The sequence below is a fragment of the Apium graveolens genome, chromosome 10, assembly GCF_009905375.1.
Source record: "Apium graveolens cultivar Ventura chromosome 10, ASM990537v1, whole genome shotgun sequence".
Lineage (NCBI taxonomy): Eukaryota > Viridiplantae > Streptophyta > Magnoliopsida > Apiales > Apiaceae > Apium > Apium graveolens.
The window spans coordinates 91,304,190-91,327,862 of NC_133656.1; the positions used below are offsets into that span (position 1 = coordinate 91,304,190).

The 23,673-nt window shown below is 37.7% G+C and overlaps 1 protein-coding gene and 1 non-coding gene across 2 annotated transcripts in view; both read right to left on the bottom strand.

The window, feature by feature from the left end:
* LOC141690745 (uncharacterized) overlaps positions 1–11,970 on the bottom strand; it is a 62,114-nt gene extending 50,144 nt beyond the window's left edge. The window contains exons 1-2 of the mRNA XM_074495520.1: positions 11,794–11,970; positions 10,610–11,497 (exon numbers count right to left, since the gene is read on the bottom strand). Of these exons, the coding sequence (XP_074351621.1) occupies positions 10,610–11,497; positions 11,794–11,970 (1,065 nt within the window). The remainder of the gene's footprint in view (positions 1–10,609; positions 11,498–11,793) is intronic.
* A 2,921-nt stretch (positions 11,971–14,891) lies between these two features.
* Positions 14,892–14,998, bottom strand: LOC141694828 (small nucleolar RNA R71). Its single transcript, XR_012564110.1, has one exon. It is a non-coding gene; the product is annotated as a small nucleolar RNA R71 (small nucleolar RNA).
* Between the last annotated feature and the right edge of the window lie 8,675 nt (positions 14,999–23,673).

The window sequence follows — 23,673 nt, forward strand, 5'->3', positions numbered from 1 at the left end:
CTGTTACCTTATACTTAATTTTCCGTATCTAGTGGATTTCCGGAAAAAATCAAAGTGTTCGGAATTGGATTCTGACGATCTTTACATACACTTATATACCATATAGAGTACTAATAAAATCTCAGAATATCCATAACAGAACCCCTACATAGTGTGGCATGAAAAGTTTTCTCATTCAGCTAAAACACTATTCATAAGGGTTACAAAAAGTTCAAAATTTTGGGGTTATTACAGTCTCCCCTCCTTAAAAGGATTTCGTCCCGGAATCAGATAGAAAATGAATAGGGATACTCTCTTAGCATTGCACTTTCTAACTCTCGAGTAAATTTTCCCACATTCTGGTCCTACCACCAAACTCTGCCTAGTTTAATAACCCTTCTCCTAAGCACTTGTTCCTTTTCACTCTATAACCCTTCCTGGTTGCTCCATATAGGTTACGTCGGGTTGCATGTCTATGCGCTCATATGCCCCTATTTATCTGGCATCCGAATTACACTTTCTTAACATTGATACGTGAAATACGTTATGAACTTGCTACAGGTTCGGGGGTAGGGCTAGCTCGTATGCTATTTTCCCAATATGTTTTAGTATATCCAAGGGTCCGACACATTGTGGACTTAGCTTTCCTTTCTTTCCGAATCTCATCAATCCTTTCCGAGGGAATACCTATAACCGCACTAGGTCCCCTACTTCCTATTCCTTGTCCTTTCGTGTCAAATCAACATATGTATCATGTCCATCTTGGGCTACTACCAGCCGTCCTCTGATTAGATCTATCATATCCTTGGTCCTTTGGACTACGGCGGGTCCGAGCATCTTGCGCTCTACAACTTCATCCTAACATAAGGGATATCGACATTGTCTTCCCTCAAGGATCTCATAAGGCGATATCTGAATACTGACATATGATCTATTATTGTAAGAAAACTCAATCCGTGTTAAGTGATCATTCCAAATTCTTTCAAGTCTATTGCACAGATTCTCATTATAGCTTTTAACATTAGAGCTTTTGCTTCTCAATACCCATTCTTTTCCCGTTCGTAATCGCTACTACCTTCCGTTCCTAATATTATACTGGTTATACTTTTGCTCGTTAGTGTTCTATAACCTTTTAATAACCACGTCAACCTTAGTATAACGAATGTGTTTCCATTCCGAATACTACCACAACTTTATTACTCTTTTTTTTCAGCTGTTTCTATTTCCCAAAGTTTGATCAATCATATAGAAGTAAATGAATTTGTTGAGAGATCACTATGATCATGAACACTTGTTATATCGCATAGTTAGTACAGAAGGTGGCCAGCCTTTAGTACTTGACAAGCAATTAAACAATAGATGGTATCCTACTAGGCTTCTATCACACAGATAAATAGTCATTCGGCAATACCTCCCCTTCTGGAAGGGTTGTTCTTCTCAGCTTACATGAAATGAAAAGAAGAGAAAAGAACGAACTGAAGAGAATTGTGTATTCGTAAAAATTTTATTGCCATAAAATATCTGGCTTGGAATCTACCTCTGAACTATAGAGGTCTGTCATAGGAGAACAAAACATATATATTTATATCAACATCAAGTGTTATAGCATCGTATTTCACATGCCTAAATATTTTCGCTATTCCGTCCTTCATTCTATGGACCCAGGCTCTTCCTCGAGCTTATACACAATCACCTTTGAAACTCCCTCGATATCAAAAATCGAATCTGGGATCTCATTCTAGACATCATCGTTACTAGAATTCTATGCTTGCACCGCAACCTTCCTCGTATAGTAATACGACTCTCTATTCATAAGAGGGAATAAATATTCAATAGGTAGATACTCTACTTAATTAGTCTATCAATGATAACTTATACACTACCACGACCCGATTAGTGGTACTCAATCTCAACATCCACTCCAATACAACTCTCACGGTTGTAATCAGCTCATTACTCGCAGAATCATTGTTGGATTACTATGGTCCACTACTGACATACTGTCGTCATTCACGTTCCATGAAATCTTAATATCTAACCATACGGAGTCCATACATGTCGTATCAAATCCTTCTAAGGAGGTAACATAATCACCATTCATGATTCATGAAGAACACTCCTGATTCTGACATACATACATGACATGAAGCAGATAAAATTGCAGAAGAGTTTCGCTCAAAGCAACGATAGCAGGTTAATATCATTCTTAATTATATGCCTTCAATAGAAGACTTCACTCAAAGGTTTGTTTGGTCCTTTTTGGAATATGGTCCTGGCTTATTCTCAAGATAGTACCTTCTAAGATAGATAGCCCGCTCATGGCGATTACACAAATTAAACCTTTACCAAACTACTATTACGGTTGGGTATTGCACAGTCATCAGAAGGAATGTCAATCTTCCAAACCATAATACAACCTTCACAGCTTTAACCATCATCACTGTATTCCTTTGGCCTATAATTATCCTCTTACCTTTAAAGTGTCGGCCACCTCTTTGGCCTTTCCTGATAGTAAAATTTCCTTACAGTCAATGTCATTTTAACCACCTCCAAATAAATTTTCTACCTCATTTCAATCACAGCTTATGTGAAGATGTTTTCCTTAAAATCGGATGAGTAAAAAAAAAAATATCACCATTTTTCCATAAGTTATTACCTCAGTCTTTAGAGGTTAATCACTATCGCGACTGACTCTCGATCGTACTTAGATCATATTTTGTCTTAGGTCCTAATTGCCCTGAACAATTTCGACCTTTACTGGTTCGATCCATACTTTCTCGTGGTTTAACACGTGCCCCACTTGGCATTATTATAATTACGTCATATTTCCTTTATTAACATTTTTATTCTTGAGAATTTCGAATATTTCCTTTCTCCTTGTAAAACTTCTAAGGTTATCCTTGAATCATTCCTCCTGTATTCCCTAGATACAGGGCATATCAAGATACCATTTATTAATACCAGAATCATTGTCTATATACTTCTGAAAAATTTCTCCACTGATTCTTAAAGGTTGTTATTACCTTAATCCTTTCCAGTTCATACTGTCAAAACTCATACTATCCCTATTAAGGGTGAAATGCCAACCTTTATGCATTCCCCTAGGATTCATTTTAAGTTACCGATGTTCTATCCTTAATTCCACCTTTAAAAAGGTACATGCATCCTTCCATGGATAAATCAAGTCATATATCCCTGATAAGGGGGTCTTATTCAATCATTCCCACCTCGATAGTATATTTCTAATTTCACAATAACATCTGTATTAAAAAGGGGGTCAATCAATATGGCCTCCAAAAGATAACAACGGTTATCCGCTTGTCTTGCCTAGTTTGGTAATGATAACAAGGATGTTCTGGAAGATATTGGTCGTGTTCAACGTGAACCTCTTCTTAATAATTCCTTATTTACTTTTGTTGTTTATCTCAACAGTCACCTCAATGTTGGGATATCTTTCATACCTGGCGTCTCCCTTTCTGGGTATCAAGCCACCGGTCTTACACTTCACATCCTTGAAGGTCACTTCCTTCATCCAATTTTCCTAATTTCTTACTTCCTTGTCTCCTCAGTCTACCCGCGTCTCATTATTTATCCTTCGAATTATCTCAAGGTTTCCTCGAATCCTCCCAACTTACAGGGGATAAAATATATGTATCTCTTATGCCTTCAACCATCAATTTTAACTCATGGTGAATCACCCTCATCCTGAAAAATGCATACTTTTCTATTTCTATTGCTACGAGTCTTTAGGGTTTCCTTATACCCAACTCCCTTATCATACCTCAAACTCTATTGCCTTTATATTCCTTTTCACTTCAGTTTCTTTTTATTTTCCTTTCTCTTATCATTATTTCACAAACCAATCACAACATAAGCATTGATTTCAAACATCCCGTCATTCTGGATTCGTGTCCTCAGAATGAATCTTGACAACTTTTACAACTTAGATTCATAATTCATCATACTCATCCGCCTTTGTTCTGGCTCTAAAGCTTTTACACTATCTTCATAACCTTGGGAAGTACTTTCCTGTAAACAATTGACTGAACTTAAATCAGTTTATTATAATCTCTTGCTCCGTGCCTTCCTTGGCCCTTCACCAGCGTGTGGCCTCTCTCTTAGGAGGGTAAGTGACAAAACAGTCTTTTGTGATTCGTCAATCATTTAGAATCTCAAATGATTCCTGTATTTCCTTTAGCCAGGCTCTTGCCTCGACTGGGTCAGCTTGTTCCTTGGAACTCTGAGAGCTTAGCGACTTAAAGAAGCAGAAATAATTTCTCACCGCATTGTTTCCTCAGGGTGGTGGTTGGGGATAATAGTATAAGTTCTGTTTAGGCAGGTCCATGAATTGCCCAATAGGAGTACCATCCCGATTCTCCCTATCTTGTTCAACTTCTGTTTTCTCAGTATAAAACGTTCCAACCTTCTCCCATAATCGGGGTTATCTTATACGTTAAAAATCCTTGTTTTCCACTTCATTATGTTATGGGTTCCTTTTTATCTTGATGGCGACCTCCCTGACTATCATGTTCAGGGTTTGCTCTAAATCTTATTCCTCAAACTAGCTTTCATCTAAGATTTCATCTTTAAGCTCCTGAACGTTTGGAACTCAAATTCTGTAGGAATACCTCATTATTCCCTTATCATTTTTCTCGGTATTAATCTTTTATCTAATTGTTGGCTCTCTGCCTTCATTCATCACTTTTTCTGGCACAATATGTTCTTTTCCGATAATTCAGTCTGTATTGCAATCTCAAACAGCTTTTCGGTACCGGCTCCGGTTACCTTCACTTCTATTTCCATTTTCTCAAAATCTCTTATAAACTCTCCCAAAGACATTATTATCTTGAGTCTCTCTTTTATACTAAGGGAATTAGCCACCATTTTGGCTTTCCCTGGATGATAAAGAATCTCATAATCGTAGTCCTTGATTAGTTCTAACCATCTCCTCTGGCGCATGCTGAGCTCTTTCTACGTGAAAATGCACTAGAGCACTTATGGCTTGTGTAAATCTTGCACTTCTCTCCATACAAGTAGTGCCTCCAATATTTAGGGCAAAACTATTGCCACGAGCCCAAGCTCATAGGTGGGGATATCGAATTTTATATTCCCTTAATTTTCTTGACGCGTACGCGAGTGCCTTGTTGTGCTGTATAAGAGCACCCTAATTCCTTATGTGAAGCGTCAATACAAACCACAAAATCTCCTTTTTCCATCCGGCAACGCCAACATAGGGGCCGTCACCAACCTTTGCTTCAATTCTTAAAAGCTATTCTCGCATTTCTCTGTCTATTCGAACTTCTCAGTCTTACGAGTAAGCCACGTTAAAGGGTCTACTATCTTTACAAACTTGAACGAACCTCTGGTAGTAACCGGCCAATCCTACCTCTGGTAGTCGCCCTAACCATAGTCATCAATTCCTCAGTGGTCCTTTATTCATTCTTGTCAGGATCCTCCACGGGATTCTTCTCAGCAACAATCCCTTCTAGGACAACATCCTCGACCACTACATCCTCAATATGAACATCATCCGGTCCTGCGTTAGGACGCGCTATCGGATCCACAATCCGATCACCAATTAATAATAAAACATCATCGCGCTGTTGCTCCTCAACCTCAGGGTTCGGAGTCCCGCTACCATCTACGATAACGAACTACGCTTCTATCGCCACATTTATAAGGGTTCCCATAAGGGTTTTAACTGTCGGTGCTACGTTAGGTAGCCTGACTATTAACTTGGCAAGAGTTCTTATTATCTTAGTGAACTTATTATCTTAACGTCACATCATCTCTGAGGTTTATAACGCTGAGCTCTGATACCACTTCTGTAACACCCCCAAATCCGGGGTCGGGGATCCGGGTTGTCACGAGTTCCATTTCCCTTAATAACACCCAATCTTAATAAATAATCAACTACTCTGTACTGTGACCCCACAATAAACACACACACCACAAGTTATAGTCTCAGAGATGAACACTCAAAAATAACACAAGTCCTTATATTCCACAATTATAAACCGTTACACCTTAAAAAGGTTCTGAATAAATTTACATATTCCTTGCCATTATTACAATTCATATTATACATAAGTCTGGTTCAACAATAGTTGAAAACCTAGCCTATTGGTAGCTCCTACCTCAGCTACGGCGGCATCAACGCTTCCAGAAGACTGCGGAACGTTTTTTAACCGCTTGCGAATCGGGAGCTTGGTCCTGTTCATCTTTTCTATCTGTTGTTGTGTGATGAAAGAAGAAAGCAAGGGTGAGCAGCAAGCCCACCAAAATAATATGTATAATGATTAACAATATATGAGCCTTCTCATAGTACTCATGAAAGTCTTGGTCAAAAGAAATGAACCAAGTTTGATATCTTAATGCGATGAAGTCGTAAAATATTCAGTCTATATACATATATACTTTTCAAAATCTTGGAAGTCCTCTTCCATGCATAATATACACAGAGTTCCAGTTTATAACTGTATAAAAATATCGTTGCAAGGTGATCTCATATATCTAACCTTGTCTCAACATTTTTCTGAAAATCTTTGATATGCATAAGATAATCATTAACTAGATATAAGTTGAAAATATGAAGTTACAAGATACCCCAATATACTTATATCTTTTCCAAATATTACTTGAACTACCACCGTTCAAGTTATAATCAGTTCAAAAGTTCATCACATAGATGAGACTACATGACAAGATTTGAATAGATTCAATCTTTGAATATCATTATAAATAATGAAGTTACGAGATACTTCATTAAATCCCGATATATATATACACCTATATATATACATTTCATACACTCCTTGAAAACCTCTGTTATGAAAATTATAAACAGAGTTGCAATATCCAATGAATTTGGAAAGGAGAAAACCTTGGCATAAACCTGATATCTTGCTGATCAGGCAAAGATACCAATAAGTAACCTTTTCTACTAGTAGATGGACGAATTCCCCACTGGTCATCACCCTGGTCGCAATAGGACCTTATGCTGGACTACCACTCAGCCACTTACGCATTTGATGGACTCCCACTGAGCCACTTACACTATCATGGACGCCCACTGAGCCCATGTTGCTTATGCCGACTCGATAGATGGACTTACTTCCCGAACGTTGGGTAAGTAATCAATTCATTTACCAAAACAGCAACCTCGTTGCGAATATAAAATACACCACAGAGCCGGATCCCTCAGGTTTTGAGCGAGTATTTAAATCCCCTTTAAAAGGAAGATCTTAAATATAAAAATGAGTTTTGGGATCCGCTCTAACTTTTAAAAATCATTTTGAAGACTCGAAAACACTTTAAAGAGTGTTTGGAGTAATGCTGATTTAATGAAGTAAATCAGTCCCAATATATTTAGAAAATGTCTGAATATTATTATTTAAATAATAATCCCATAAAGAATAATCTTTATACAAATAATTGAAGTAGAAGTTGTAAGACTTATACTTGAAATGAGTATTAAATAACCGAAGATATACTTATACGAAAGTACTATCTTTATTTGAATAATCGAAAATAAGTTTGATTATCGAAACATTATTCTTTAATAAAATAAAGAATATTATTAAATAACAAGTGGAGTCATAATACCTCGAATGAATATTATAAATAATATTCATTAAATAAAATAACGGAGTCATACATCCTCAAATGAATATTCAATTAATAATCATTAATAATATAACTGAGTCATAAGCCCTCGAATGAATATTCGAAATAATATTCAATAATAAAATAAAGGAGTCATAAGTCCTCGGATGAATATTCGAAATAATATTCAATAATAAAATAAAGTTAAAGTTATCGAATAAACCTTATTTGATTAATAGTTTTGAAAACTATAACCATATATATAAAAATATATATATTATACTCGGGAACATCGACTCCCGGTTTAGAAATATGTTTACCTTTTGATCCCCTATACTAAGGGTAAACTCAATACCGCTTATCTCTAGTATAGGTATTATGCAACTGTAAGCATTTTAACCAACAGATATATAATCCACGAATATGAAACAGGCATGCATATAAACCATATCACATGCTACAATATATCGCAAGAACTTGCTAATAACAAATATGCATTTATCGCAAGATCATGCATATACACATATACATCACAACAACAGTATAACGGGTAGAAAACTTGCCTGAGCGACTGGGGGTTACAATGGAACTCGTGACAATCCGGATCCCCGACCCCGGATTTGGGGGTGTTACACTAACTATCCCTTTCCAAGGCGACACTTTCAACATAACGGTTTCTCCTAATTAATACTCTACGTCCTTTCTGCGTGGATAGCATACTTTCGTTGTCTATCCAGAGCCGCGATCAAACGATTTCGAATCAAATCTATCGCTTCTTTCATTTGTTGAATCAGTTCGAGGCCAATTACCTTTCGCTCTCCAACTTCATCCCAATAAATAGGTGATCTACACTTCCTTCCATAAAGAGCTTCTTACGTGGGCATTCCAATATTGGCATGAAAGATATTGTTATACGAAAACTCTACTCGAGATAAATGTTTATCCAAATTTCCTTTGAAGTCCAAAGCACAAGATCTCAACATGTCTTCTATGGTCTGAATCGTGCGCTCACTCTGTCCGTCTGTCTGTGGGTGATAGGCAGTGCTCATCTTGAGTCGAGTTCCCAAATGTTCTTGGAATTGCTTCTAAAATCTGGAGTTGAAACGAGGGTCTCTATCCGACATCATAGATACTGGAATTCTATGGCAAGTGACAATTTCCTTTAGATACATATGAATCAGCTAGTCCATTGAGCATCTCTCGTTGATTGATAGAAAATGAGCCGACTTAGTCAATCGATCAATTATTACCCAAATAGCGTTGTGATTAGATTTTGTCCTTGGTAATCCAACTATAAAGTCCATTACAATGTACTCCCACTTCCATCTAAGGGTTGAATTAGTCCACTCGGTTTCTGATGTTCGGCTTTTACCCTTTGGAAAGTGTAACATCTACTAATCCATTGTGCAGTCTCCTTCTTCATATCCGGCCACCAAAAGTTCTGTTTCAAAATTTGGTACATTTTTGTGTTTCCCGGGTGAATAGAAAATTCTGAGTTGTGAACATCCTTCAAAATCTCATTCTTCAATTCTTTCACATTCGGTATCCAAATTCTTGAGGAGAATCTTAGGATTCCTTGGTTGTCTTTTTTAGTGCAAATCTCTTCTACGGTCAACTCATTCATCCTTTTATTCATCACTTCTTCTTGGCACTTCTTAATCTTTTATAATAATTCTGGTTGAAATGTCATCGTACAAATCATTTTTGTAGGTGCACTTGGAGCTCGAATCTCAATTCCCATTTTCTCAAATTCCTTCGATAACTCTTGGGCCATAGTCAACACTTTCAATCTCTCCTTGCAACTTAAAGCATCCGCTACTACATTTGCTTTCCCATAATGATAATTGATCGTGTAGTAATAGTCCTTAATCAACTCCAACCATCTTCGTTGCCTCATGTTTAATTCCTTTTGAGTGAAAATGTACTTCAGGTTCTTGTGGTCCGTTTATATCTTGCATTTCTCTCCATATAGGTAATGTCTCCAAAGCTTTAAATCAAATACAATTGCATCCAGTTCCAAGTCATGAGTTGGGTACCTTTGCTCGTGAGGCTTAAGTTATCTTGACACGTAGGCTATCACCTTCCCGTGTTGCATTAAAACACATCTCAATCCTTTGTGTGACGCATCGCTGAATATTACAAAGTCTCCTTGATCGTCTGGCAGGGCTAATACTGGAGCAGTGATTAACTTCTGCTTCAATTCTTGAAAACCCTTTTCACAACTCTCCGTCCATTCAAACTTCTCATTCTTTCGGGTCAATTTTGTCAATGCTACTGCAATCTTTGAGAAATCCTTCACAAATCTTCAATAATATCCGCCCAATCCCATGAAACTTCTAATTTCAGTCGGGGTCTTCAGCCTTTCCCAATTCATTATAGCTTCTATCTTCGCGGGATCAACTCGAATTCCTTCACTTCCGACAATATGCCCTAGAAATTGAACTTCTCACAGCCAAAATTTACAATTCAAAAACTTGGCATATAACTTCTCCTTTCTTAAAGTCTCCAAAGCTATTCTCAGATGTTTAGCATGTTCTTCCTCGGTCTTTGAATATATTCAAATGTCATCGATAAACACATTGACAAACTTGTCCAAATACTCCTTGAATCGGTTCATCAGATCCATAAAGGTGGCTGGCGCATTTGTCAATCCGAATGCCATAACTGATAACACGTAATGTCTGTATCTAGTTCTGAAAGCAGTCTTTGGTATGTCTTCCATCCTAATCTTCAACTGATGATATCCCGATCATAAGTCAATCTTTGAGAAGTAAGCTGCTCCCTTAAGTTGATCAAACAAATCATCAATACGAGGTAAATGGTATCTATTCTTAATTGTCAATTTGTTCAACCCTCTATAGTCGATGCACAGTCTCATACTTCCATCTTTCTTTTTCACAAACAGAACTGGAGCACCCCACGGAGATACACTCGGCCTTATAACTCCTTAATCCAATAACTCTTGTAGTTGCTTGGCCAATTCCTTCATTTCTGCTGGTGCCATATGATAAGGTGCCTTCGATACAGGTTCCACGCCGGGTGCTAAGTTGATAGAAAACTCAATTTGATGATCAGGCGGTAATCTAGGAAGTTTGTCCAGAAATATATCGGGAAATTCGCTAACTATCAGGATACTTTCTATATTCGGCATCTCCTTAGATCTATCAATTACATGAGCCAAATACCCTCCACACCCTTGTCTTAACAACTTTTTAGCTTGAATCATTGTCAAAAATGTTTTAACTTGTTTCTGTCCTTTAAACTCTACTTTCTTTCCTTGAGGGGACTTAAGAATCACTTTCTTCTTCTTATAATCTATTTGAGCACCATGCTCTGCTAACCAATCCATTCCTAATATAACATCAAATTCTCCTAGTTGAAAAGGTATAAGGGAAGCAAGGAAACTATAGCCTGAAATCTCTACTTTACACCAGGGGCAAATACTTTTAACAGATACTTGTTCTTGATTAGCCACAATGCTAGGTAGAGGTGGAACTAACGGTCCAATTTCACAATTCAACTTACCAACAAAAGATTTAAATATGAAAGATCTAATAGCTCCAGAATCAAATAGCACTTTAACATTGATGTTGTTGTTAGAAAGCGTACTTGCCACAACTTCAGAACTCTGAACAACATCCTTGATATTCATGTTGAATGTCTGGGCCTGAGCAAGATAAGAGGGAGGGAACATTGGAGTTGCAGATTCAGAAGGTTGATTTGAAGGTAGTTGAAGTATTGGAACAAAATATGTCATTGCTTGATTGTAAGGGGCGAGCGTTAATTGCATCAACTTGTTGTTTCCGAGGGTCTTGAAATCCCTCGACATATGACCGGTCTTTCCACACTTGAAGCATGTAATAGGGGGCTTCGGGTTCCAGCACTTATTCGCATAATGACCTTTCAAATTGCACTTATAACAAACGATGTCAGCCTTATTACAGTTACCCATGTGTCTCTTGTTGCAGAATTTACACTCTGGATTTGTTGCTTGTTGGGATCTTTGTCCACTTGGCCCTTCAATGCTATTCTTCTAACTCTTATTATCACCCTTCTTAAAGCTTCGGGGTCCTCCTTGATTTTCGTATCCAAACTTCTTGAAATTCCTTCCACTTTAGCTCCCTTGAGCCGATCCTTCACCATTGTTTCCAAACTTTATTTTTTTACTCTCTTTTTCCTCCGATTTTGTTCATTTTCTCCTTCAATTACCATCGCCTTCTGAACCACTTCAGCATATGTGGTCAATTCAAAGGCATCCACTTTGCTTCGTAGCCAAGGCTTCAATCCTTGTTTAAATCTCTTCACTCTCTTTTCATCCGTGTCCACATAATCTCCAACAAACCTAGCCAACTCAGTGAATTTCTTCTCGTACTCTCCTACAGTCATTCCTTCTTGGTTCGATTCAAAGAACTTCAATTCCATTTGAGTCTGCATATACCTCGGGAAATACTTGTCTAAGAAAATCTTCTTGAATCTATCTCAAGTGATAACTTCCTCTTCTTCTAAAGCACGGGCTGACTCCCACCAATAAACCGCTTCGTCTTTCAGAAAATAAGACACATAGTCGACCTTCTTTTCTTCGCTTACAATAGCTAGCGTGAAAGCTTTCTCCATCTCTTTAAGCCAAGACCGGGCTTCTACAGGGTCTTGAGTTCCACGGAACTCCGGTGGTTTCACAACTTGGAATGATTTGAAAGTTGTAGGGGTTGGTGTTGGTGGAGGTGGTTGTTGTTGTTGAAATTGTTGCTGAAGGAGTTGTTGTTGTTGAGCAAGATTATTAAATTGTTGGTGAAGTATTTGCATGAGTTGAGCCAAGTTGGGTGGTGGATCTTCATGATCCCCGGTATTGGTGTTGCGAGCTCTACGAGGAGGCATGATTCTGAATGTAGATAAGAAAGGTTTATTCACAGTTCAAATTTGTATACACGAGTTATAATAAGGGTAAATATCAAGTAATAAGGTCTTATTCAAGGGATATCTTAGGGAAAGATTAAACATGATCAAGTTCTAGAGGGATCAATAGAATTTAAACAACAAAATTCTATCTAAGCAAGTATATAGCATGATAATGAGATGGCATTATTATAGAGATAATCAAAGTGCAAATTTAACATTAGTTCAAATGAAAAGTGAGAATTAGGTACAAACAGGAAATAAAGTGCAAATAAAGTCTTTCCGTAACAATCCGGGTACAAGGTACAAATGGAAATCAAAGTACTAATCAACAATGATGTTGGAGATAGGTAGACTATATGATAGTCTAAGAGGATGGTGGTAGGGGAACAGGGGCACTGATAAGTGGATTTTATATCTACTTGGAATGCTTTATTATAAGCTTAAATTGGTGTTTTGGACTCAAGTTGTTGGTATTTTGATGTGTTTTTGTGTTATTGCATTAAAGTTATCAGTTATATGAAAAAATGAGCTTTAAAAGGAAATATGATAAAAGTGATCAGATTTAGAAGCCAAGGCCATTTTCAAGTTGTAGAGAATCTCGTTAGCTTCGCGTGGCCAGTTGAATCGCCTAATTCTGACAAGTAGAACTCAAGTTATAGCGAAAATAAGATTCATCAGAAATTTTTCCAGACAGGCTCCAGGCACCCGCCGGGGATGTGGCGCCGCCACCGGGGAGCTGAGGCGCCCGCCCGGAGAGCTGAAGCAGGCCGCCCGAGGCGCGGCTGGTCGTTGATTTCGCTGAAAAAGCCTTTTTTGAGTGGAATTTGACGATTTTAAGGGTCCAGGTCCCTTAGGGGCGTATATATACTTAAAAAAAGGGTTTTCATCATCCGGGAAGACTGGGATACCAAGGAGAAGACCTAGAAGCACAAAACAACTCCAAAAAAGAAGATCTTATTTTTAACTTATGATTCTTTGAATTAGTTATAACTTTGGATGCTCGTTTTCGTTCTTGTTAAACCTAGATCTCGTTTATTCGTACTTTGATTATTATTCAGTTTATTAAGACCTTGTTTTATACCATGCTTTCATTGGAACCCATGGTGACGATGAGTTCAATTATGGACTAATCGTTGTCATGGGATTCTAGCGGATTTCCTTATACATTTCAATAAATAAATTATTTTGATATCTTGGTATGTGGTGATTGATTGATATCCTACTATTGGTTGTGCTTATTCGTCTTATATGCGTAGCTAACATATAAAATAGCATGTTAATCTCTATTGAAGCGACGGTAAATATAGAGGTTTAGAACTTGCCATGCTAGCATAGGTTCATGTATGTGTATGCATGATTCGTAGGTAACTCTAACCGTTTTACTTGTCCTATGTAATCAAGATAGATAACTTGTCCTTAAACCGTTATGTTGTCAAATTCTATAGACATATAAGGTCTCAATATAATTGGTGCCATTTCAGCTTCTATCTCTTTTGTGGATGTCAGGTAGAATGGTTCTCGTGCAACGAAAGTTGGCGTTTATCAGTTTCGTATTATCTGATTAGTGTCATCACCATCACATGCTAAGGTTAAGAACAATGACTTTGAATGAAGTATTTAATGAAGTTAGAATCCCATGTTTGTCATATATAGTAATTCAACCTCAATTCTCTTAGTTATTATTATTTAGTATAATCTATTATTTTAATAAATACCCAATTTGTTATTTGTCTTAGCATTGAGCGATAATCATACATTGTTGCATAGGTGCATAAATTGAACTTAACCTAAACCAGTCTCTGTGGGAACGAATATGATTTATATCTTATTCTACTTGCGAACGCGTATACTTGCATGAATATTAGCGCGTGTTTTCGCCCTAACAAGTTTTTGGCGCCGCTGCCGGGGACTCGGTGTTAATTTTTAGTTTATGTGCTTGTCATCAGTGGTCGTTAAAGTTCACTGACTCGGATTCTTTTACTTTCAGGGTTTATTTGTTTGTGTTTCAGGTACTCATTACAATGGGAGATCTAGCAGCATGAACGAAAGCCTTGATGGATTTTTCTTAACCCAAGTTCAATGACATTCAATCTAGCATTGTCCGGCCATCTATCACAGCTAATACCTTTGAGATCAAGCCTGGCATAATTCAATGGGTGCAGAATTCAATCCAGTTTGGGGATTCTCCAACTGAAGATCCCAATTTATATATTAGGGATTTTATTGAGATCTGCGACACCTTCAAGTTCAACGGTGTTTCTGAAGATGCTGTGAAGCTGAGACTGTTCCCATTCTCTCTGAGGGATAAGGCTAAGTGCTGGTTACACTCTCTACCAGCTGGTTCAGTTACTACTTGGGAAGATCTTTCTCAAAAGTTTCTTACTAAATTCTTCCCTATGGCGAAGACAGCTGCACTCAGGAATGCTATTACTCAATTTGCGCAGCAAATGGGAGAATCGCTATGTGAAGCTTGGGAGCGCTACAAGGAGATGCTTAGGAAGTGTCCTCATCATGGAATTCCTGATTGGATGATCATCACTTGTTTTTACAATGGGTTGGGAGCACAGTCCAGACCCATGCTTGATGCAGCAGCAGGCGGAGCATTATGGGCAAAGAGCTATGAGGAAGCTTATGATCTAATTAAACTGATGGCTACTAATGAATATCAGTATCCAACCGAGAGATGTCCACAGGGCAAGGTAGCAGGAGTTCTTAAACTGGATACAGCTACGACTATCACTGCTCAACTAAAGGCATTGTCTATGAAGATCGATTCTCTGGCTAACTATGGTGTTAATCAAATAACCAGTGTTTGTGAGCTATGTGCAGGTTCGCATGTGACGGAGCAATGCGCTATATCTAGTGACTCAGCTCAGTTTGTGAGCAACTTTCAGAGATCACAGCAACCAGTTCCAGACACTTATCATCCTGACAACGGGAATCATCCTAACTTCAGCTAGAGCAATAATCAGAATGTAATGCAACAGCTATTCCAGCAGTTTGGAAATAAGCTATTCAACCCTCCTGGTTTTCAGCAACAATTTGCACCAAGACAACAACTCCAACTTCAACAACAAACTCATGATACAGGTTTATCTTCGAATGAAAAATCTGAATTAGAGGAGTTGAGGCTTATGTGCAAAAACCAGGCTCTTATATGCCAAAGCCAGGTTGTTTCTATCCAGAATCTGGAGAACCAAATAGGGAAAATTGCTAATGCCTTATTGAATCGACCACCAGGAATGCTTCCTAGTGATACAGAAACAAATCCAGGCAAGAGGGAAGTTGAAGAACAGGTGAACGCCATCACCTTAAGGTCTGGAAAGGTCACAAGCCCCAAAATTCAGCAAGACGAAGAGCCTGAAAAATCTCAAGTTTCAGAAAATGCAATTGTGGCTGAAGAAGAAGTGCAGAAGGAAGCAGAGGTGGAACCAAGGAAGACTACTATGGAACACACTCCTCCTGAGGGTAATATAGGGGAGAAACATATCTATCCTCCACCTCCTTTTCCTAAGAGGCTGCAGAAGCAAAAGCTGGATAAGCAGTTTGAGAAGTTTTTGGAGGTGTTCAAGAAAATTCATATCAACATACCTTTCACTGAAGCTCTTGAACAGATGCCTAGCTATGTGAGGTTTATGAAAGGTATTCTCTCTCGAAAAGTGAAGCTTGATAACTTAGAGACCGTTGCTCTCACGGAGGAATGCAGTGTTGTGCTGCAACAGAAGTTGCCTCCGAAGTTTAAAGATCCTGGAAGCTTCACTATTCCTTGCACTATCGAAAACTTGTCGTTCGACAAGTATTTATGTGATTTAGGAGCAAGCATCAATCTGATACCCTTATCTATCTTCAAGAAGCTTGGTCTGCCTGATCCGAAACCAACATACATGTCATTGCAACTAGCTGACCGTTCCATCGCTTATCCACGAGATATAGTGGAGGATATCTTGGTCAAGGTGGATAAACTCTTCTTCCCTGCTGACTTTTTAATTCTTGATTTCAAGGAAGATAAGAAGATTCCCATCATCTTGGGAAGACCATTCTTGGCTACAGGCCGAACTATGATCGATGTGCAAAATGGAGAGCTTTCGATGAAGGTTTACGATCAAAAGGTCACTTTTAATGTGTTCAAGGAAATAAAGTTACCCACAGCTAAAGAGGAGTCCTTTAAAGTAGAGCAACTGCAGGTTTTGAATGCACCTCCGTGAAAGAGGAAGTTGGATGTGCCATTCGATTCTCTTGGGTTAGCAGAGCTGAAAATTTCTCAGGAGCGTTTTGAACCATTTACTCAAGAAGCTCCCATACTTGATCTCAACCGAAAGCCATATCACTTGAGTTATTCATTCTTAGGTGCACCCTATGATAAGGGGTTGGGCTATATATTTGATGATATAGAGGGTAGCCGAACGAACTCTCCAATGCCTACAGAGGGTTCTTCTCATGTGTAACAGGTAGTTGATAGGACTGGTGTTGGTGATGAGCAGTACAGGCGAGTAATTAGGTGTATGGAGGCCATGCATGACATTCACCATTATTTTGCTGCAGATTTGACACAGGCTTCGGGTACTGTTGTCTGAGACACTGGTGGCGAGGTTGATTGGCCACCTGATCCTCCACCCGAGGAGGGTGATCTTTCCGATGACTAGGTATGCCTGAAATCCTTATTATTACCTTCAATGAGGACATTGAGAATTTTAAGTTTGGGGGTGATAATGTAAGGATTAGTAGTGTGTGTGTCCATATAGATTCATATTGCATGTTTAGTTGTAGTTCATTTAAATTTTTGCATGATTGTTCATTTAGGACATATTTGTTTATTTTTATGTGATTTCATATAGTTACATTTGCATGTATATTTAGCATGATCCCTTAAGATGAACTATGATATTTGATAAGTTGATGTTGATTTGAGTGTGGTGATGACGAATAGAGGGATGTTTAAGTCCTAATGAATTGATTTGCAGGCTAGAAACACTTGTAATTTTACTAAGTCTTAGAGCATGCTTAAGGGCTAGATTGTTGTCATAGTTTGATGGTTTTCAAGGTTAATCTATTGCTTATGCTTAGAATGCATGATAGGCTCTTAATGATAAAAGACATGAATAGATAAAAATTGGAGATACAAATTGGAATTCATTGCTAGTTGTGGCTAGGCGTCAAATGGCTAGTAGCCGACTCATATTGTATGCGAGTAGTCTAGGGTTGAGCAAGATGGAGCGAAACGCACTTGCTCAGAAATTGAAAAAAAAAGAAAGAAAAGAGAAAAAAAAGAGAATATGGTTTCAATGCACAATTGATCACGAGTGAGATCTTTCATATTCGAGTTATTAAGTTCTTAGGGGACTTTGTGCCTAGTGACCTAAGGCTTTTATAGTCTGGGATCCGCTAACCTAATGCTCGCTAAATGGATACCATTGCATAAGTCTTTTGTGGACCTCACTCATTACACGATCAAATAAGCATTTGTTTTATGTGTTGAATAAAAGCATGATTCTGTAATAAACTCCAATAACCTTGAAGTGTTATTGTTACGACCGGTATTTTGTGTAATATTAATTTTGGACTTGGTATATTATTAGAGCCGAATGTAAATATACTTAATGGTTGTACGTTGTGTGAATGAAAATTTCTGCATTTTAAATTTGCTTTATGTAGTATATGATTTTTCAAAGCAAGAGTTTATTTATTTCCTGTATTTTTGATTTATAAGGAATATTCTAAACCTTGGAAAATTTTCTTTTAAAAGTTATTTAGTTCACAAATTTCAAAAGTGATTTTATAAAATTTCTAAAAATACAAGTTATTTTATGGTATAAATTTTATAATTTTTGAACTCGTATTTTATTTTATAAAAATAAATCTTTACAAATTTTATTTGTTATAATTAGCAAATTACATAGAAGCCCTTGAATGCAAATCACCCTTCTATTCTCTCAAAGGGCAAAGAAGACCTTTCCAACCCCACTAACTCATTTGTTGATTACCAAATTACCACACTAACCTTGCATGCAAAATGGCCTAACTTTAGCTAGAGGTCATTTTTGTACATTCTCACTTCCACTCATTATTTTGTCAGCCCAAAAGCATAAAACCAAAAAACCAAGTGGGAGAAGTCATTTTCACTCACTCCCCACTCCAACACACCTCATTTTTCTCTCCTCCCCTCCCTCCCTTGTTGCTCTCGGCCGAAGCCCCCCATCCCCCACTCCCTTCCATTTTGTCATTCCATTTCTCATCTTCTCTAGTGTAAATCTTCTACCTATATTCATTTTATATACTTCACAAGAGTTTTGTGACTTGGGGGATGAAGTTTCATGGTTGCATGTGTAGTTCTTGTGTGATCTCCAAAGAGAAACTCTTGATTCTTATGAATTCAAGAGCTCTCTATGAGATACATTTTATATATGTGTTAACTAAGTGTTTTATGGAGAAACCATGCTTTAAAATCCTTTCCATGCTACTGAAATTTCATTATATATTCATGTTTAGCCATGCATGCTAGTTTTAAGATATTAAAATGATGATCAACCATGTTTTGCATGCTACTCTTTTCGAAATCATGTTGCTATGTTTGAAAATCTATAAATTCGAAATATGTGTGCTTAAAATAGATTGTTTCCATGATAAATTTCTTATTAATAATTAAGAGAAGATATATTTCATGAATATTAAGGATGAGTAATAGGTACAAGTCGAATTTGCAAACATTTAAACTTTATGCTTTAGCCGAAATCTTGTTAAGTGTTTCCATGAGTTGCATGTTATATTTTTAGTTGCATGTTGTTATTCTTGGGCATGGATGATCTCCCCTCCTGTTGAGGCACTATTTTAGGACATTAATGCACTAGGTTTTCTTTGGTAAGGGTTGGATGCTTGGTTATTAAGCGGGAGTCAAGGTGGAAGGAGATTAGTTAGTGTTTGCATTTTTCCAGATTTGATACACTAGTTTATAGGGAAGTTTTGAATGAGTATTTGTTGTGCACTTTGAGGCCCAAGCCACCAGAAGCTAGCACTAGGAGTATATAAAAGGTTTTAGGTGTTTGTTGGAGATTTGTAAGTCGTTTGGTTAGGTGCACGAGGTGAATCACAAAATCTGACCACCAGGGGACAGTTTTGTAGCAACTTAGAAATAGGAAGTTTTGACCATGTCATGGATAGGCCCTCATTAGGCCCTGTTGGGTCTTAGTTAGAGGGAGTGTCAGAGGAGTTTTTCCAGCCATAGTTCATAATATTTGAGTTAGAACCATGTGTCACAAGTTAGTTCAAGTCAGGGCGTTTTCTGCCCAGAAAAACAGGGGAACCATGGACTTTAAGCTTAGGCCCAAGGAGGCCCAATCTAGTCCCTTGAGCCACATCAAATTTGGGAGATCCCTTATGGTCATAAGAGTCTAGTGTAGAAGTTTTGGAGGTAAACTTTTATTCTAAGAGTGTCTAATGTACTCAAGAAACTATAGATGTCATTCTGAAATTTTCCTTAGTGAGCACTTTCACTTATCACAAAGTTTTAGAGCACTTATGAGTGAGACCTAGGTTGACCACTATGGTTGCAAGATAGTAGAAAGCCAGTAGAGTAAAAGGCCCAAGTGAGGGTCAATAGGTTTTGGATAGTTTAGTAAAGGCACATCGAGTTAGGAGGCCAAATTTGGAGAGTTTGTCTAGTTTAGCGACCAAGTGACTTAAGTTGTGGGTCTAGATCATCCAAGCCTAGTGTTATATTATGGTGTGTGTGATATTATTTGGTATTAAAATATGATATGTGAGTATATGTGGCTATGTGTACTATTGTATTTATAAGGTGATTATAAATTGCGTACATATAGGCCTAAGTGCCATTTATATTTAATTTCGGGTTGCATATAGACTGCGTTGGTGAGAGTATATTATAATGAGGTTATTATTAATTGTGTAGGATCTCAAGACGAGGGTAAAATTGCCATAAAGGTCGGGTAAAGCTTCCGGTTGCTCCTACCTGCCAGACCAGTCCAGCCTTTCTCAAGGCAAGTGATTCAACCTGTATTTCGTTTACACTACAAATGTGTGATAATTAGTTCATATATATTGATGCGAGTATCCTGAGTTATCTTAATATACTTGAACCAAGTGATTCTTAAATCTATCTTTGTATTATATAGAAATGTCATGAATCCTCAAGTACATATTGCAAGTAGATCAAAATTTATATCACGCTAGTATATCAAAGTAATTGGAATGCCATGATAAAATAAAGATTTGATATAATACTTGATTGATCCTCTTGATTATCATGCTATTGATTCCTAAAATATTGACATGTCACCCTGATGCTTGAACCCCAATAGAAACTTTACCTTGATACCTAAAAGCCAGATATTCTTTAAAGTTGTTCTTAATTGATTGATAACCCTTTTTCTTACCCTAAAGTTTGACAATCCTGATATACCTTGAGCTAAAGATCATTTTCTTCATACCTTAACACCCCTAGTATTCATGAAGCTTCCTTCTTGACGTTCTAGTACTTGTACCTTGTTGAAAACCATTGCTTTAAGCCTAGTTTGGCATTACTCTTTCATATTATCCAATAGCCTTGCTAAATCTGTTTGTCAAAGTTCTTGTATATGGAAACCTTTCAATTACCCTAATATAGTAAAGTCTAGTGGATCATGGCCCTGAAATTTGGTGACATATTTCCAGTGTTTCAAAGTTGATTTATAATCCCTTTATAAAAATGTTTACTACTTAAGAGATTTTATTATAAATCGGCATCAGTTTTTGAAATGATTAAAATGTGGATTTTCAGTCCCAAAGGGGGATAAATGTTTTCTTTGAATAGTGGATCTGGACTGAGAATCGAGTCCTTTCCACATTTATATTGTAGGCTTAAAGTTGCCCAGGGATCCCATTAATATTTTAGAACCCAGCGAGGTTCGGGATTACTTCGCGGCTGATCACCGGCTGTAATCTGTAGCGTCATAAAATGATTTTGATTAAGTTATGATTTTGAAAATGTTTTGAATCAAGCAAATGATGCCAGCACCCAAAATTTCATCTCTTGTTATTATTAGTTATATCTTCGCATTGTCATTCTTTAATATATATCTCGATTTATGTTTCGTATCATACTGTTTAGCACTTGTTGAGCATTTGGCTCACTCCTTGCTTTAACCCTGATATTACAGTTAGCAGCTATGGTTAGATTCAAGCAGACAACACTTAATCTTGAGACGCCGATGCGTATGTCCGAGCTCAGGTAGAATAAGAGATAGTTTTGTGTGAGGATTCGATATTAAAATCAGTTGTAATAGATGGTAGTGTTGGGCTGTTCCAAACCCTAAACTGTAAGATCTTGGATTCGGTTATATTTACTTTCTTTTAAATATTGTAATAGTTATATATTTTGTTTGTTAAGTTGGGGGTGTGACAGGTTTTGGTATCAGAGCTACGGTTTAGAGTCACTGGACAGCCCAAATAGGTTATAGGATATATGTATAGGTATAGATAATATGCGAGAGAGTAGGTTAAGTAAATTTATTATTAATACTCCTCTTATTGGTTTGTCAGCAAAGGGCACATTCCTCGTCATCCTCTGGGTTGGACGACACTATTGCTTTCTCCGTGTATGCTGAGTTGAGGCGCGAGTTTGACATGCTTCAGGGCAAGTACGAACGACTGATAGACCGACTGAAGAACGTGTATCCAGAAAACCGACACTATGAAGGGAAGCCTAAGGAGCAGATGACTGCGAGACTTGAGACTTTGGTTCAGTACGTTAACACTAAGCTTGAGGAAATGCCATCACACCGAGACCATACCAGTCAGTATATCATCCAGATGGTGGCGGATGAGCTCCAGAGCATTGTGAAGACGCTTCGAGAGGAGAAGACTACCAAGCCCCATTCCGATGGAGTGGAGCCTTAGTTCTTTCCATTATCTACCTTCCGTATTGTAGTATTATCAGACTTCGTAGAAATTCCCAGTTGCTTCCTTTAAATAAGCATGTTATTCCTAGAATCAGACTTTATCCTGATCTTGATGTAATAAGACCTTTAGATTTCCAATATTATGCACTATCGTTCCATTTGCTATCAACTGTTATCTGACGTCTCTATATGCATCACCATATTTGTTTAATTTGAAACATGATCTCATATGTAAATAAGAATGCCATGCGATACCCTCGAATTATTCCATTATTCATACCTGTTTTAACATAACTCTTATTTCAGGATCATGCCACCCAAAAAGAAGAACCCAACAACCACATCCACCACAGATCCAAATATTTTTCGATTACTGGAAACCTTGCAACAGCAAACCAATGCTATAGCTCAACAACAACTAACTCTTCAACAACAATTTGAAAACCAAGATAACCGTGAACCACACCAACCACCTTATCTACCAGTACCATCTCTATAAGTTGTCACTTTCAAGGCTTTTCAGAATGTGAATCCACCTGTATTTCATGATACCACTTATCCAATAATAGCTAACACATGGATTAAGGAAATGGAAAGGGCTTTTGAGTTGGTACAGTTAGGGGACGATCAGAAGACACCATATGCTACTTACTTCTTGAAGGGCCAAGTCATCTATTGGTGGGAATCAGTAAAAGCTATGGAAGCAACTCAGCAAGTTTCTTGGGAAAGATTTAAGAAGTCATTTCTGGAAAAGTATTACCCTAAGTATATGCAGAATCAGATGGAGCTTAAATTTCTTGAACTGAAGTAAGGGAACATGACTGTACTGGAATATGAGAAGAAATTCACAGAGTTGTCAAGGTTTGTGACAAAGTATACCAGCAGTGAGGAGGAAAAAGCAAAGAGATTTCAACAAGGATTAGAGCCTTGGATCAGAGATAGAGGGGCTATGTTTGAGCTTGATACTTATGCGGGAGTACTACAAAAAGCTGCTCTGATTGAAAATAATGGGATGCAGTCAAGAAAGGAAAGGGATAACAAGAAGAGAAAGGTTCCATTTTATGGAGAAAAGTCTGAAGCCGGAAATTCACAATATCGGAATGTAAAAAGGTTTAGATTCCATAAAGGCAAAAATTTTCAAAAGAAAGGGAATTTGGGCAAAAGACAAGAATCGAATGGGAACAACCAGACAAGTCAAGGGCAAGTTGGAGAAAACAGATTCCAGAGAACGGAATGCAAGCATTGTGGAAGAAGGCACACCAGAGTGTGTAATAAGCTGAGCATGACATGCTATAGGTGC